At 46.0% G+C, this 16,770-nt stretch overlaps 1 protein-coding gene and 1 non-coding gene across 2 annotated transcripts in view; one reads left to right on the top strand and one right to left on the bottom strand.

The window, feature by feature from the left end:
* PTPRJ (protein tyrosine phosphatase receptor type J) overlaps positions 1-16,770 on the bottom strand; it is a 173,111-nt gene that overhangs the window by 38,953 nt on the left and 117,388 nt on the right. The window contains exons 2-6 of the mRNA XM_055547129.1: positions 12,352-12,373; positions 11,058-11,204; positions 4,963-5,163; positions 2,144-2,386; positions 1,008-1,229 (exon numbers count right to left, since the gene is read on the bottom strand). Coding sequence (XP_055403104.1) covers positions 1,008-1,229; positions 2,144-2,386; positions 4,963-5,163; positions 11,058-11,204; positions 12,352-12,373 — 835 coding nt within the window. The remainder of the gene's footprint in view (positions 1-1,007; positions 1,230-2,143; positions 2,387-4,962; positions 5,164-11,057; positions 11,205-12,351; positions 12,374-16,770) is intronic.
* On the top strand, positions 7,700-7,773 carry TRNAC-ACA (transfer RNA cysteine (anticodon ACA)). The gene has a single exon. It is a non-coding gene; the product is annotated as a tRNA-Cys (tRNA).

The following is a 16,770-nucleotide window of genomic DNA, read 5'->3' as shown; positions in this document are numbered from 1 at the left end:
GAAACAGGCAGGCTACTGTGGGGCTGGAGGAGAAAGCAACTGGAGCCTTCTCCTCATCACCTCCCGTTCTGGGTCACCAGGTCCAGCGCCAGTTTCCTGGCTGCTACTCGGTGTTCTGACCTTGGTCCTCCACCCCCCTCCCCCTGTTCTATGGATCTATGACAGCCTTCCAGAATAAATATATTTGGAGGAGAGGGGGTGTTTGTTTGCTTGTTTTAGTTTTTATTGGAATATATTTGACCTATAATGTGTTAGTTTCTGCTGTGCAGCAGAGAGACTGCCATGCAAAATAGATATATTTTTGGATAAGATCACCCAAATTGGTCTGTATCGCCTGCAAGCAAGCCCCCGAAGGCTACAAGGCTACAGCATTCATTTCTGAACCCACTGAGCATGGCTGTGTGCTTTTGCATGTATTTTCCCTCGATTCCCCTTCTGTTCTAAAATTTCCTGAGCGTAGGAACCATGCATTTCTTTACACCCTCATTAGCACTAATCCCAAAAGTCTCCAAAACTGTTCAATTTACAGAGTAAGAACGCTGACAGATTCTAGGTCAAAAGCAGCAGCATGCATGTCAGCAAGGGACACAGGAAGGTCAGTATGCCTTTCAAGTTTCGGTCAAAAAAGAAGACTCATTTTCTCCTCTCAGGGGGGAAGTACTTAACCAACGTGGACAAAATGAATATCAACTTTCAAGACAAAAACCTTATGCCAGTGTGTCTCCCTGGCCAGTATGCAGAGCTATAAAAGAGAGAGCAAGGGAGCCCCTCACATCCGCACACGGTAGCTGCTGAATCCGCTGTGATGGGGTCAAGGAAAGAAGAGCCTTGGCCACAGAGCTCAGAAGAAACTCACTGGACCTGCTCTGTCCAAAATCTCTTCCAGAAAATTCCCTCCAACCACAAGCTGACTTATGAAGCAAGAGATAACTCAGGACCAGAATCACAGGAGACAAACTTTGCAATAGGAAACTCTGGCTGAAGCCATTTTACAAAACTCCACATACTTGTTTTGAACTCTGTAGCCTGGGGCTGTCCTTCGGCACCGTTAACCCCAGCCTGGGGATAGACTGTGGCCTTGTACTGTGTGTCAGGCTTTAACCTGAGAAGCAAGACTTCCACGGTGTCCTGGGCCAGAGAAGCGTCAGAGGACGGGCCGGCAGGTTCCAGTCGGTATTTGGACCCAGGGGCCGCGGGACCCCCAGGCAAGCTGTCTGTGTTGCCGGCATCTGTTTGAAACACAAAAGGCAAAGACATGACCTGAGATGGAAGTGCATTCCTGTCTGCTTTCAGTGCCGCTGCCCTCCCCACCGAAGGATGCCACATCAGACAGTGCCCACAGCTGGGATTCGACGAACACCTGTTCCCTTTCTCCCCCAGAAAGAGATCCATGCTCCTAAAAGGAGCCTGATATTGTTAAGCAATGGTTTAGGGGTGTGTGTGTGTGTGTGTATTGACGGATTCATTGATTGTGTGACACACGTGGGATCTTAGTTTAACGATCAGGAACTGAACTCATGCTGCCCAGTGTTGCCAGGTGGCTTCCTAACCACTGATCTTCCGGGGAAGTCCCAGGAGCCTCATCTTTGGCAGGTATTTTGCATTGTACTTTTAGCACAGGTGTGTTAAGTCGCTCAGTTGCGTCTTTGTGACCCTATGGACTGTAGCCCGCCAGGCTCCTCTGTCTATGGGATTCTCCCAGCAAGAATACCAGAATGGGTTGCCATTTCCTTCTCCAGGGGATCTTCCCAACCCAGGGATTGAACCCGGGTCTTCTCCTGCATTGCAGGTAGACTCTACCATCTGAGCCACCAGGGAAGACCAGGTAGCACCACAGATATACGTGCTTTTCTCTCCAAAGCAGCTACTTGCATCACCCCCCAACTTCTTCCAAGAACCCATCTTCTCCCACCCAACTCCAAACATGGATTTCCAGGGACAACCCCATGATTCACACTGGGCTAAGCAGAGCCCCACTCAAGGCCTTCTTTTCCTGGACCAGACCCCTGCAGAGAGAGGGTGAAACAGGCAGAACTGCTGGACCAGGGGGAAGGCCGTTTAAAAGAAGCAGGAAGAGAGACCAGCGTCACCTCATCTCTTCCTTCAAGGCCTTGTGGGTCAGAAGCCTACCACTGTGACTCACCCAAGCCATTTTCTGTCGACAGGGGGCTTCCCTGGGTCTCATTTGATCCTAAAGGATACAGGGTGACCGTGTACTGACTCCCCGGCTTCAGGTCAAAAATATTGACCATTAAGTTTTTAGTCGACTCCTGGCTTCCTTCAAGGAGCATCCGGCAGGTTTCCGTGATGTTATCATTCTTCCAGGTAAGAGTCACGTGCGTCACACCCACGAAGGCAGCACGCAGATCCATTACTGGATGAGGTTCTATTTGAAAAGCACAGAGTGGGCACCGATGGAACGAGATGCCTGCAGTCACCCTTCATTATGAATGACTGGGGGCACTGACGATTGAGTGGGGCCCACTACAGACACTTCCTTTATGTCAGAGTCCAGTGCAATTCTATTGCTTCACAGTGGGGAGAAAACTTACCATCATGCAGGAAAAAGGGGAAAAGGATGAACCTTAAAGCTATAACTTTTTAGGATCGGAACTATTCTCCAAGACAGTTAACTTCTACAGTGATTTGGCACTCTTTTACATTGCCCTTTTAAACAGCAGCTTTTAATATTTGTTTTAGGTATCAGGAAGAAGCATCCAAAAAAGTGACCATCTGCTACATCTAAAGGTCTCAATTCCACATAATACGAATATGTCATAGTACCGAGACATTTCAACTGAGACGCTCATCCCTGTATTCCAACCCCAAGGGGAATTTTCTGAAGACTTCCAATCTATACTATCCCCCTACCATCCTTTCTGTCACTTTATTTGGCTGATTGTGACCAAAACCAAACCACTTTGGCCAAAATGACACCCATATCCTTCGGTCTTGAGATGAGAGCATGGAAATTCAGAACGGCAGGGTGACTTGCTCAAGAACGCACAGCATACTTGGAGCATCGGGGAACTAGAACCCAGGGCTCTAGCTTTGAGCATGGGGTCGCAAAGAGTCAGATGCGACTGAGCAACTAGACAGTAACCGCAGCAACAGCGCTGCAGACGAGGCCACAACCCTGCTTGAGGAGGCTCAACTCAAAGACCCTGGCACGGATGCCCGTCAGGCCCCATCCAGCTCTGAGGCCAGCTGATCCATCCTACGACTTTATTCTTCATGTCAAACGATATCTGAGGCCAAGATTTCTAAACTGGGTCATGCAGTTGTCTTTTTTAAAGAAACGGAATGTGAATAAACCAGCCGGCTCAGTGATCTGGGTGGCCACTATGGACACCGCTGTACCGCAGTGCTCTGGAACCAGGCTCCTGGGCTCCCTCCACATGGTGCTCAATGACCCCAGGAGCGCAGAAGAAACTTAGCTTCTCAGCGTTACAGATTCCTCCTCTGTAGCCCTCAGGGTTACTGTGAGGGCACTCTGATGTATTATGGGCAGCTAAGCACACTGAAAAGACTCACTGGAAAAGACCCTGATGTTGGGAAAGGTTGAGGGCAGGAGGAGAAGGCGGCGACAGAGGATGAGATGGTTGGATGGCATTACCAACTCAATGGACATGAGTTTGAGCAAGCTCTGGGCGTTGGTGATGGACAGGGGGGCCTGGCATGCTGCAGTCCATGGGGTTGCAAACAGTCGGACACGACTGAGTGACTGAACTGAGCTGAAGCACATAGTACATGCTCAATAAATAGCAGCTGATGAACACAGCCTTGGCCTTGGGGGCCTTAAGCTGGAGTGAGGAGCCTCAGCCCCTGAGCCGGGTGCTTCGGGTCACCTGGTCACCTCCCCGTCCCCATAGTCACCAATTCTGTGTCACCTTGTCCCATTACCAACTCTAAATTCTGCTTTCTTTTTCCTCCTCCGTTCCCTTCCATCTCCTCTGCCCTGTCCTTCTTTCCTGTCTCTCCCACAATACAGGGAAGCTTTCCTGCAGGTTTTGTTTTCTCTAAAACTGTGCTCTGAGGACCTCCAGGAGTTTTTGAAGGCGCCTGTGACATTGCATCCCTGTAGCTCCTCTTTCTCCAGTTCTTTGCAGTTTCTGGGCACCTGGGCAACGTTTTATTTAAAGAAATAATTTCCTGGCTTGGAGAAAAGCCATGTTCAAAACCACTGGTCTAGCACTGGCTTGCTTTGTGTGTGGAAGCTGCTCTGCCAGGTGGTCACTTCAAGCCCCGGGCTTGAGAGGTCAGCTTCCCGTGGCTCCCACCAGCCAATGACATCACCGCCCCTCCAGATCAGAAAGCCAACACAGGACCTCTTTTTTTGAATTCTGTATTCTTCTGAGCTTAAAAAAAAAAAGCATCTCAACTCTTTTTTATGTTTTTGGTTCTTTTCAGCCTTAAAAAAAATAAAAAAGCTGTTATTTGCAGTTATAACAGGTGGTTCAGGGTACTGATACCTAAGCTAAATAAAAATCTAAGCTTAATCCAATGTCACTGGGCTCTTATTGCATTTGAAGCATATACTCCTCTATAAAGTATCCAAATTTTCATGCCCAACAGAAGCTTCTGGGAATACAAACACAGCATCAACTTTCCTGGGGAGCTTAAAAGAAGCCTAGTAGTTCCCAACAGCATCAAGACACATTTCTAACAGGGTCCCTGTTCCCAAGTCTTAGCAGAAAAGTAAGTATTCACCAATAATAATGAGAGATTTTTTAAAAACCAAACAGTTGGAAGCAGTTAAAATATCCCAAAACACACAGGACCTTAGTATTAAATGATCCTGCCACCTGAACTCCTGGGCGTGAAACCACACAGAATCTTCCCTCATCTTCCAGAGTCAACAAAAATCAATCTCTTTCCAACAGGCAACTTGAATGGGCAAGGCTCTAGGGTACAGGTTGAGAAGGACAGTTCATGATCCGCCCTGGGAGCCACTCATCTTACCTACTATGGCATCTCCTGAAGTCCCGTTGCTTCCTGGCCCCGAATCCGTGCTGTTATCACCTGTCTGATTTGCAAAGCCCATCTGCAGATTCTCATTCGTACTCTTTATGCCACCCACGGAATCAGAAGCAGTTGTGTTGTTTTTCCAAGTTGGGGTCACACTGGATGGACTGATGGTAACCGCTTTCACAGGACTGGATTCTATTTTAATATTGTTTCCAAAAAAAAGGACAGAAAAAAATTATTTTTCAAAAAGAAATGTAAGAGTAAAGGCTGTTCTGTATGTCTACTTTCCAGAAGTGAGTTTTGCAACTATAAAATTTCATTTCTCTTTATTTGCCTCCTGGACTTCCCTCCAACAAAATACATTTAGATTTCCATGTATTTAGATAGATAGATATATATACACATACATGCATACATGTGTGTATATAATACATACATACGTGTCAGTGAAACAGAAGGCTACAAAATAAAGATAAAAAATAAGCATGGACCTAGATAATCACACTGAATGAAGAAAGTCAGACAGAGGAAAAATACTGTAAGACATCCCTTACGTGTGGAATCTACAAAACAGAAAGAGATCCACAGACCTGGAGGACACACTTATGGTTGGCAGGGAAAGGAATGGGGAGAAGGGATAGTTGGGGGGTTTAGGATGGACATATACACAGGATGTATTTAAAAGGAATAACCAATAAGGACCCACTGTGCAGCACAGGGAACTCTGCTCAATGTTAAGTGGTGGCTTGGATGGGAGGGGAGTTTGGGGGAGAATAGATACATGGCTGAGTCTCCTTGCTGTTCACCTGAAATTGTCACAACATTGTTTGTTAATCAAAGATATACCCCAATACAAAATAAAAAGGTTTTTTAAAAGATAAAAATAATAGAGTTTGGCCTTGCTGGCTACAACTTGAACATGGAGTTAAATCTGTACAGAAGCCAACCTGAGATGCTAAATGCGTCCATCCCCGATGTTCTGAAAACGCCGCGTATGGAGAGGTATGCACACTACACGGTCCCCAGGACCCTGTCAAGGTGCCGTGCACGCATCCTCCCATGTATGCTTCGTAACAACGTCATGAAGGAGGCGACGGCACCATTTTAAGAAGGAAAAAACTGTGTTAAGACCTAAACGTTGTGCGTGTGATAGCCTTTTTTCCAAACTCAGATCTTAGGAGGAAGCGCCACAGCTCTCTGGCATAAAGATGGCACAGAACAGAAGAGCATAAAGAAGAAAGGGTCGGCCTTGGAATCCAAGCTTGGAGGTAAGGACCTGTTCTGCCCCTTAGCTGTGTGACCTGGAAGTAACCCCTGAAAATATCTCAGTCTCAGTTTCCTCTGCTGACCGCTCAAGAATGTTATATTTAAACATAAAGGATTATTATTAAGACACCATGACATTGTAAACACCGTCACTAAATTTGGACATTCAAAAGTCAGGGCTCAGAGTCCAATCCTGCCAGTCACTGGCATGAGATTTTACTCAGAGTAAAATTCACTGCTCTGAATGTCACTTCCTCCTCTGTCAAATTGCATATGTATGGGATCTTAACACAATGGAAGCCATGCTGGTTACTAACAGGAATTAAAACTTCAAGATGGGTGTATCCTAATTACAGCCTAGACGGAGGAGCAACAACTCGAAACAGAAGCGTAAGCACAAGCAGTAAGGCCCTTCTCAAGGACCCAGGGCTGGATCCGAGGAGAATAAAGGGGGTACAGGCAACACCATCTCTGCATGGACGTGCCCTTCAAATGACAGCACGGGGGGTGTGCCCCATCAGGAGCCAGGGAGACGCAAACATCGACCCAATCGAAGAAGAAGGGAGAGGAAACAAGAGAAAGGGACCAGGCACAGAAAAATCTAGTGGCCCTCACTTCAGTAAACTGCAGGTTAGGAAGCCCCTCCAGACGTGAAGCTCCTGTTTATCACGTAAGCGCTCACAGCATCAGAGCAGCATTTTCGCAGGTCATCACTGTGATGCCATCTGCAGTCAGTGATGATGATGGCGAGGAGGAGAATGATAAAACAGCGGCCGCGGTTACAGCGCGGAGGCAGCAAGAAGGGCCGCAGTCCTATCCTGGGTGCTGGCCGGGTCCCAAGGACCACGCCTCGGTGCTGTGCACACATTTTCCCACGTGTGCGGCATAACAACCTCACGAAGGAGGCAACAGCACCATTTTAAGAAGGCAAAGAAATGTGTTAAGACCTCAATTTTGATTCACATAAGGATTCTGGGAAGATTTGAGAAAAGCAAGTTCTTTTTTTTTTTTTTTTTTGGCCATGCCACATGGCATGTGGAACCTTAGGTTCCTGGACCAGGGATCAAACTTGTGCCCTCTACAGTGGAAATGTGGAGTCCTAACCACCGGACTGCCAGGGAATTCCTGAAAAGCAAGTCCTGAACTTTCAATAGTTCAGCAAAGTACATCTTAAAATATCTTTTAAAAATATGTGTGTATATGTATGTATTTTTGGTGATAAAGATGAAGAATCTGAGGTCTAAGAGGACCAATGAGGGACATACCCAGTGGTCCAGTGGTCAAGACTCGGGGCTCCCATGGCAGGGGCCACAGGTTCGATTCCTGGCTGGAAGGGCCAGGGGCTTCCCTGGTGGTTTAGTGGTAAAGACTCCACCTGCTAATGCAGGAGACACTGGTTCGATTTCTAGGTTCCCTTCAAGCCCAACCAACCTCAATAAATTACTTAGTATTTCTTTTAGGGACTTCCCTGGTGGCTCAGATGGTAAAAAGCGTCTGCCTACAATGCAGGAGACCCAGGTTCGATCCCTGGGTCGGGAAGATCCCCTGGAGAAGGAAATGGCAACCCACTCCAGTATTCTTGCCTGGAGAATCCCATGGACGGAGGAGACTGGTGGGCTAGAGTCCATGGGGTTGCAAAGAGTTGGACACAACTGAGCAACTTCACTTTCACTTTCTTAAGGAACTAAGATTCCACAGGCTGTGTGGTGAGGGCAAAAACATAAATCAATAAAATAAGAGGAAAACTAGCCCAGGATCACATAGTGAGACAGTGACAGATCCAGGAAGCAAAGCTGGGACTCTGATTTTCAGTCTGGGATCTTAACCACTACACCATTGGAGTGCTGCTCAGAGAGCAGACAGAAAGACAAGTGTTAAAACAGCTCCCGGGGAGCCAGGCTACAAGGCCAAGAATAGGGAGCCAAGAGATATTAGTAGTTGCATTCTACTATTGAAGCCTAGATGAAGTGATCTTGAATATAGTGCACATATGAAGATACTGGCATTCTCCAAAACCCACAACCTACCCCAAAGGTCTTGCTCACGTGTTTGCACTTTTTGGCAGCAGGTACATTTTAGGAATCAGTGAACAAAAATGGACTGGAATGGACGAATTTTACTCAGATGACCATTATACCTACTACTGCGGGCAAGAATCTCTTAGAAGAAATAGAGTAGCCATCATAGTCAACAAAAGAGTCCGAAATGCAGTATTTGGATGCAATCTCAAAAACGACAAAATAATCTCTCTTCATTTCCAAGGCAAACCATTCAATATCACAGTAATCCAAGTCTATGCCCCAACCAGTAATGTTAAAGAAGCTGAAGTTGAATGGTTCAATGAAGACCTACAAGACTTTCCAGAACTAACACCCCAAAAAAGTGTCTTTTTCATTATAGGGGACTGGAATGCAAAAGTAGGAAGTCAAGAGATACCTGGAGTAACAGGCAAATTTGGCCTTGGAGTACAAAATGAAGCAGGGCAAAGGCTAATAGAGCTTTGTCAAGAGAACGCAATGGTCATAGCAAATAACCTCTTCCAAAAACACAAGAGAACTCTCTATACATGGACATCACCAGATGGTCAATACCAAAATCAGAGTGAATATATTCTTTGCAGCCAAAGATGGAGAAGTTCTATACAGTCAGCAAAAATAAGACCAGGAGTTGACTATGGTGAAGGTCATGAGCTCCTTATTGCTAAATTCAGACTTAAATTGAAGAAAGTAGGGAAAACCACTAGATCATTCAAGTATGACCTAAATCAAATCCCTTATGATTATACAGTGGAAGTGACAAATAGATTCAAGGGATTAGATCTGATACATAGAGTCCCTGAAGAACTTTGGATGGAGGTTTGTGACACTGTACAGGAGGCAGCCAAGAAAAAGAAATGCAAAAAGGCAAAATGGTTGTCTGAGGAGGCCTTACAAATAGCTGAGAAAAGAAGAGAAGCTAAAGGCAAAGGAGAAAGGGAAAATATACCCATTTGAATGCAGAGTTCCAAACAATAGCAATGAGAGGTAAGAAAGCCTTCCTCAGCGATCAATGCAAAGAAATAGAGGAAAACATTACAATGGAAAAGACTAGAGATTTCTTCAAGAAAATTAGAGATACCAAGGGAACGTTTCATGCAAAGATGGGCTCAATAAAGGACAGAAATGGTATGGACCTAACAGAGGCAGAAGATATTAAGAAGAGGTGGCAAGAATACACAGAAGAACTGTACAAAAAAGATCTTCACGACCCAGATAATCACGATGGTGTGATCACTCACCTAGAGCCAGACATCCTGGAATGTGAAGTCAAGTGGGCCTTCAGAAGCATCACTATGAACAAGGCTAGTGGATGTGATAGAATTCCAGTAGAGCTATTTCAAATCCTAAAAGATGACACTGTAAAAGTGCTGCACTCAACATGCCAGCAAATTTGGAAAGCTCAGCAGTGGCCACAGGACTGAAAAAGGTCAGTTTTCATTCCAATCCCAAAGAAAGGCAATGCCAAAGAATGCTCAAACTACCACACAATTGCACTCATCTCACACACTAGTAAAACAGTGCTTAAAATTCTCCAAGCCAGGCTTCAGCAGTAAGTGAACCGTGAACTTCCAGATGTTCAAGCTGGATTTAGAAAAGGCAGAGGAACCAGAGATCAAATTGCCAACATCTACTGGATCATTGAAAAAGCACAAGAGTTCCAGAAAAACATCTACTTCTGCTTTATTAACTACGCCAAAGCCTTTGACTGTATGGATCACAACAAACTGTGGAAAATTCTTAAAGAGATGGGAATACGAGACCACCTTACCTGCCTCCTGAGAAATTTAAATGCAGGTCAAGAAACAACAGTTAAAAATGGACATGGAACAACAGATCAGTTCCAAACTGGGAAAGGAATAGATCAAGGCTGTATGTTGTCACCCTGCTTATTTAACTTATATGCAGAGTACATGGTGAGAAATGCCAGCCTGCATGAAGCACAAGCTGGAATCAAGATTGCTCAGATACGCAGATGACACCACCCTTATGGCAAAAGGTGAAAAAGAATTAAAGAGCCTCTTGATGAAAGTGAAAGAGGAAAATGAAAAAGCTGGCTTAAAACTCAACATTCAGAAAACTAAGATCATGACAGCTGGTCCCATCACTTCATGGCCAATAGACGGGGAAACAGTGGAAACAGTGACAGACTTTATTTTCTTGGGCACCAAATTCACTGAAGAAGGTGACTGCAGCCATGAAATTAAAAGATGCTTACTCCTTGGAAGGAAAGTTATGACTAACCTAGACAGCATATTAAAAAGCAGAGACATTACTTTGCCAACAAAGGTTCACATAGTCAAAGCTATGGTTTTTCCAGTAGTCGTGTATGGATGTGGGAGTTGGACTATAAAGAAAGCTGAGGGCCAAAGAATTGATGCTTTTGAACTGTGGTGCTGGAGAAGACTCTTGAGAGTCCCTTGGACTGCAAGGAGATCCAACCTAAAGGAAGTCCATCCTAAAGGAAGTCAGTCCTGAATATTCATTAGAAGGACTGATGCTGAAGCTGAAACTCCAATACTTTGGCCACCTGATGGGAAGAACCGAGTCTTTGGAAAAGAGCCTGATGCTGGGAAAGATTGAAGGCAGGAGGAGAAGGGGACAACAGAGGATGAGATGGTTGGATGGCATCACCGACTCAATGGACATGAGTTTGAGCAAGCTCCAGGAGTTGGTGACGGACAGGAAACGTGGCGTGCTATAGTCCACGGGATCACAGAGAGTCAGACACAACTGAGCGACTGAACTGACTGGAGCCATTTTAAAGGGTGAAAAGATAGTGCATACCAGGATCCAGGGGTGAAAATGTCCTACTGTCTGCCTGAGTAAACTGGCCATTCGAATGCATTACAGTTGTTAAAAGGTTTTCTGGGGCTGCGGTCCATGGACTCTTACTGGCTATAGATGAGAATGTAGTCACATTGCAGTTGGTGCCTAGAACACAGGAAAGAAAAACAAAATGCAAGCTAATAAAACGGCACCCCCCCACCACCACCACATACAGGCCATTTAACAGACTTTTAACTATAATTTTTTTAATGTATCACAGTTCTTTCATCTCCCCTCCCCCACCTTCCAATATGGCCTCTACACACACATATTTTCTTTTGCACCAGTGATTTGAGCCTGTGCAAGGAACCTACCAGCTTATTTACCAAACTGATTAACAAGGAAGAGAAAGCAATTACAGAACTCTTCCTATTGTTTGCACAGGCTTTGCATAATTACTGTTATTAAGTGAGATTCTCTTTATTAGAAGGTTTCAGCAAGGCTGCGCCCTTTGCATGACACTGTAAGAATATTCTAAGAATTTTATCTCTATGGTTCACAGGCTGAGATTTTACCAACAGGCGGCAGGGGGTGGGGGGAAGTAGTCCTTGAATTTTGATGACAGACAAAAGCCACCTATTTTTATTTTTCAAAGAGGTACCTTTAAAAATTACTAAATATTATTTATTTCTTATAGAAGTGAATAATGATCAAAAAATTAGTGAGGACATAACCCCAGAGTAAATAGTGCTTTCAACTAAATATGTTAAGTTCCATTAAAAATTTACTATAGCAACCCCATTTTTCTCATTTTACTATAGACCAGGGAGGACTTCAATGGATCAGGAACTAATTAGCAACTGAGACTCAGCACAGTTGAGGCACAATATACAGGAGGCTACGTCTGGTTTACCAAAGATCATATACAAAACCTGTACATCATTTAAAAAATCATGGGGTGATGCAGCAACACAAGAAAATACTTACAGGGTAACAGTGCATGAAATAAATACACATCATACTACATTATGAAAACTAAGTTGTCTTTAAAAAAAAAAATCACCCACAAATGTAGGGTAGAAAAAAAAAATCACAGGAAAAAAAATTGTATTTGTCAGGGTTGCACAACTGATCAAATTTTTTCTTTCATTTGCTGTTTCCACCCTCACCGCACTTCCAAAGAAATATTGGAACTAAGCGAGTTTTAGCAAATTAGCATGTTCTGTGATTTTTCACTGTCCTGTTAATATTGATGCGTCCAGTAGGGGGCAGTAGCGAACAACACAAGCGCAGAGTGGGAAGTGGTACTTACCACAGTCACCTGCGCACAGGATCTGTAACAGAAAAAGAAAACGGAAGTCAGTAGATTCCTTCAGCCTGGGCAAACTGCAAATCAGAAATAAAGCAGATGAAAATGTAATGACTGGGGTGGGGTGTTAAGAAATGCATTAGGCAAAGGCCTGCCGGCCAGGGTTAGGGTGTGAGGCCACTGAATGTGGGGAATCCAGGGTAAGCGCCATCCATCTGCAAACAATGGATGAACTCAGTTACAGGGAGACCAAACGGCTGTTCAGCGTTTCTTCCCCTGGAAAACACCCAATAAGAGCAACTCCCCAGGTCCGCGCTCCTTCCCGTCACTACGCTGTACTTTGAGGCAAAAGGACATCGCAACAGGAGTTGAGATTCTCTGGACCAAAAGAAAGAAAGCAGGGCCATCCCCACCCCCATCGCCCCTTCCCCAGAGCCACTTTGGGTCGAGGAACGGAGGATATGAAGAGAGACGTGTGGCAGCAGAAATCCACCGCGTTAGAGATGTTCATTGTGCAAAAGTTCATCTTCTATCAGGAGGTGGTAGGAATCTTTTTAAAAATCATTCGGTAAATGGCTTTGTGAAGAATAAATGTTTGAACCAGAGGGTGTCTCTATCTGCCATCTGTATAGATCCCTGAGGATTCTCAAAGATATTTATCAAACCCCTATTATTTCCCCACACTTTAAAAGCCTAAAAAAATTCAAGATTGTTCAATCTGTTGTTTAGTAAAATCACACCTTTCTTGTTAATGGGATATTTCCAATTACGGCCCTTGTAAAGTGGAAAATAATCAAAAGAGACTCCAGTGGAAAAAAATGTCCTCAAACCTCCCATCACACTTAGAATAAAATGCAAACTCTTAACCACAGGTTCCCTCTGTTACCACCTCTCATGCCCTTTGCAATGTTCTTGAAGCTGGTTCTCCGCAGGAGCCTTTATGCACTGATTCCCTTCTCCAAAAACACTGCCCTCACCCCCCACCCCGCCATCCAGACCTTCCCAGATGGTGCCACCAGCCGATGGAAATGAGCCCCATCCACACTGCTTGACTGGTAGGTTTTCTCCCAGCCTTCACCTCAATCATCGTCAGTCTCCTCCAACTGAAATGCACACTCCAGGAGAACAGAAACTGCGTCTGTGCCCACGCCTAGAATATTACACACAGTAGGCACTCAATACATGTCACGGAAGGAAAGAACGAGCCTCTCATTTTGCAGAGGAGCCAATCTCTAAGGCCCAGTGAAGGGAAAGATTTCCCCAAGGTTTGACAGCAAGGACAAGGCCAAAGCCGGTCAGGTCCCAGGAGCCCGATTACTCAGCCCCGTATTCCTCCCACTTATCCCACAAGTTTGCACTTATCAAATGGAGAAAACAAGAATGTTTGTTCTCGTCTCATGACATAGGTGGGCAGAAGGGGTCCTGGCCCCAGCTCTGTCTCCCAGGGACCCAGGCACCAGTACTCAAAGGAATCCAGCACTCCTCCCCTCCTCAATCCCTGCCAGCCTGCGGGATGGGGTGCCAGGGGGCGGAGGGGGGAGGCAAGGGGTGGGCGAGCCCTGTTGACTTCCCTTCCTGCTCACACCCCACTCTCAAACTTTCCATTCCCACCACCACCATGTACCCTTCACCCCGCCTCATCTCAGGCCTCAGCGTTTCCAGCTCACCTTCCTCCCTCCAGCCCTCGCCCTCACTCTATGCTCTGCATCCCACATCATCCAGGATGGACCACACGAGGGAGAAAAAGGAGGAGTAGGTCACTAGGTAAGCAGCACAGGGCAGTAAACTTTTTTTTTTTTGCTCCCGCGTTGGAAACCATTAAACTACATCACCTTGTGACCCTAGGATGGCACGTCCCAGCCCTTTACAATGTTACTCTCTCTCTGCCTGGGCATCTGTGTGCTGTGTCCTCTCCTGGAAGCCATGCAACCATCCATCCATCCCACCAAATATTGCCTAAAGCAATAAAGATCTGGGCCCTGTCTTCAAACTGTTTACAGAAAAGTAAGGGAAATGAGACACGTCTGTAAATCAGTCAGTCAAGGTAGAAAGTACTGACATTTAACAAGCAACTCTTGAGTGCCTGTGTGTGCCAAGCGCTGGGCTAAAACCTCAGAACTAAAGCAGACAGGCCCTGAGTCACGGGGGCCATGGTGGAGCGAGGGAGGGAGGGGGACAGATGGAGTGTGCCCTGGGGTCAGTACCACCTGCCAAGGGAAGTCAGGGGAGGTGCAAGGGAAGGGGAAGAGTGTCTGTGCATGTCAATCTGGGTCCTCTGCAGTCCGAGACTCGGCAAACACTGACTGGCTGCTGGTCACGACACAGGACAACGTGTCAAAGAGCTCTGAGTTCTACAGATGAAACTCCCAGGATCACAGTCATGGCCAAACGCAGGTTTCCCAAGATTAGAATCATGCCTTGACTCTACATTCTCAACACCCTTGGCCCAATATGCACAGAGCACTTTCAGATACTAACTCATTCCCTCTTCCAAACTGCCCTAAACGGGAGGCTCAGGTCCCTACTGAGCCATAGCACCAGGGTCTGAACCCAGGCAGTCTGACTCCAGTCTGTCCTAAACCACTAGCTTCCAACATAAAGCAACTGGCAAGAAATGTACTAGAACTAAGGGAAGGTTTAAACATTAACTTCAAAAGATATTCTCAGTGTGCCTCTTTGACAGAGCCAGGTACAGTTTCTCCTGGCAACCCTCCCAAAGAAGACCTTATACGCCAGGTGTACACACCAGCTGGCATCTCTTCGAGGCTCATGATGAAACAGTAGCTAGAGTGACGTCACCCTAGCTCACGTGGCTTCACGTCTTTCCTGGCTTCATTCCCTCACCTTGACCTCAATGGGCCTTGACTTCCCAAATGAAGCATCAGCAGCTTAGTCCTTGCCTTAGGACTCAGGGAAGCTAAAGGATGCAGACTAAAACGAAGGACAAGGGTAGGGTACCTAAGAGAAATCTGCAAGGAGTCTCTTGGGGGAATACTTCTTCTCTATAAAAAGGAAATTCATGGAAGGAAATACCATCCTGCTTTGCTGGACTTCAGCAGATCTGCCCATGATGCTTGGCACTTCTGCGGCCACTGTGTGACAAGGAGGGAAGAACTCACCCACCAGCTGAGGATGGCTGATGTGGAAAGAGAGAAAACACTTGGATCCTTCTTGCACTGCCAAATCAAGAAATTCTAGACTCTTTCTACTTCCGGACTTCTTGGCTGGGGAGATGTAATACCCCTTTTAATTTAACTACTTTTGTTTGGGTTGTGTAAGGTTTGCAACCAAAAGAACACTATTTGGAACACTAGTTGACACTATAATGAGCACAAAGCTAGATGACTAATTTTCACAGTAACCTTCATTTTTATAGATAAAGAAAGTGAAAGGTCAGTGACCTGTCATCCAGGGTTACCGAGCTGGTCAGTGAGAGGCAGACACAGGAGGCCAGTCTAGGTCTGCCAGGCCCCCAAACTCTTCCACTGACCACAGGGCAAAAAGACCCTTGCAAACAACACCCCACAAGGTCCATGGCCTGGGGGACACCTTATGAGTACTTTTTAAAAGAATACAACAGAAAGGGCTTCCCCGTTGGCTTAGCAGATAAAGAATTCACCTGCAATGCAGGAGGCGCAGGAGATGCGGTCTAATCCCTGGTTGCGAAGATACCCTGGAGAAGGAAATGGCAACCTCCTCCAGTCTTCTTGCCTGGGAAATTCCATGGACGGAGGAGCTTAGCGGGCTACAGTCCAAAGGGTGACAAAGAGTCGGACACGACAGAGCTCAGTCCCTCTCATTCCAGTCATTCAATCAACAGAAAGCTCACCTTTCTAAACTTAGCTCAGAGCACAGCTGTGCCTGGGGTGAGATGGGAGAAAGCCAGTTTCCACAGATTCCTACACTAAGCACCAGAGTTAACTGCAGAAAAGGGAAGTGGGGACAACTTTCCGGCAGTGACAACTAAGCATGGTGACGAGAATGACTGCAGCTCCTTCCCCTTCTAAGGGGACACCCGGAGGCACCGGTCGTCGCTCGTCAGGAAGGACTGCATAGAAACCGGCCTGCCTGCAAGTTGCTGTTTTTAGTTACTAAGTCATGTCCGACTCTTTGTGACCCACGAACTGCAGCACGCCAGGCTTCCCTATTCTTCACTATGGAATTTGCTCAAACTCATGTCCACTGAGTCAGTGATGCTCTCTAACCAAGTCATCCTCTGTTGCCCCCTTCTCCTCCTGCCCTCAGTCTTTCCTAGCATCAGGGTGTTTTCCAAAGAGTTGACTCTTCGTATCAGATGCCCAAAGTATTGGAGCTTTAGCATCAGTCCTTCCAGTGAATATTCAGGGTTGAATTTCTTTAGGATTGACTGGTTGGATCCCCTTGCAGTTCAAGGAACTCTCAAGATTCTCCTCCAGCATCACA

The sequence above is a fragment of the Bubalus kerabau genome, chromosome 15, assembly GCF_029407905.1.
Source record: "Bubalus kerabau isolate K-KA32 ecotype Philippines breed swamp buffalo chromosome 15, PCC_UOA_SB_1v2, whole genome shotgun sequence".
NCBI classification, from domain to species: domain Eukaryota; kingdom Metazoa; phylum Chordata; class Mammalia; order Artiodactyla; family Bovidae; genus Bubalus; species Bubalus kerabau.
Note: the sequence above shows the minus strand (reverse complement) of the source record. Positions and strands in the feature narration are given on the sequence as shown.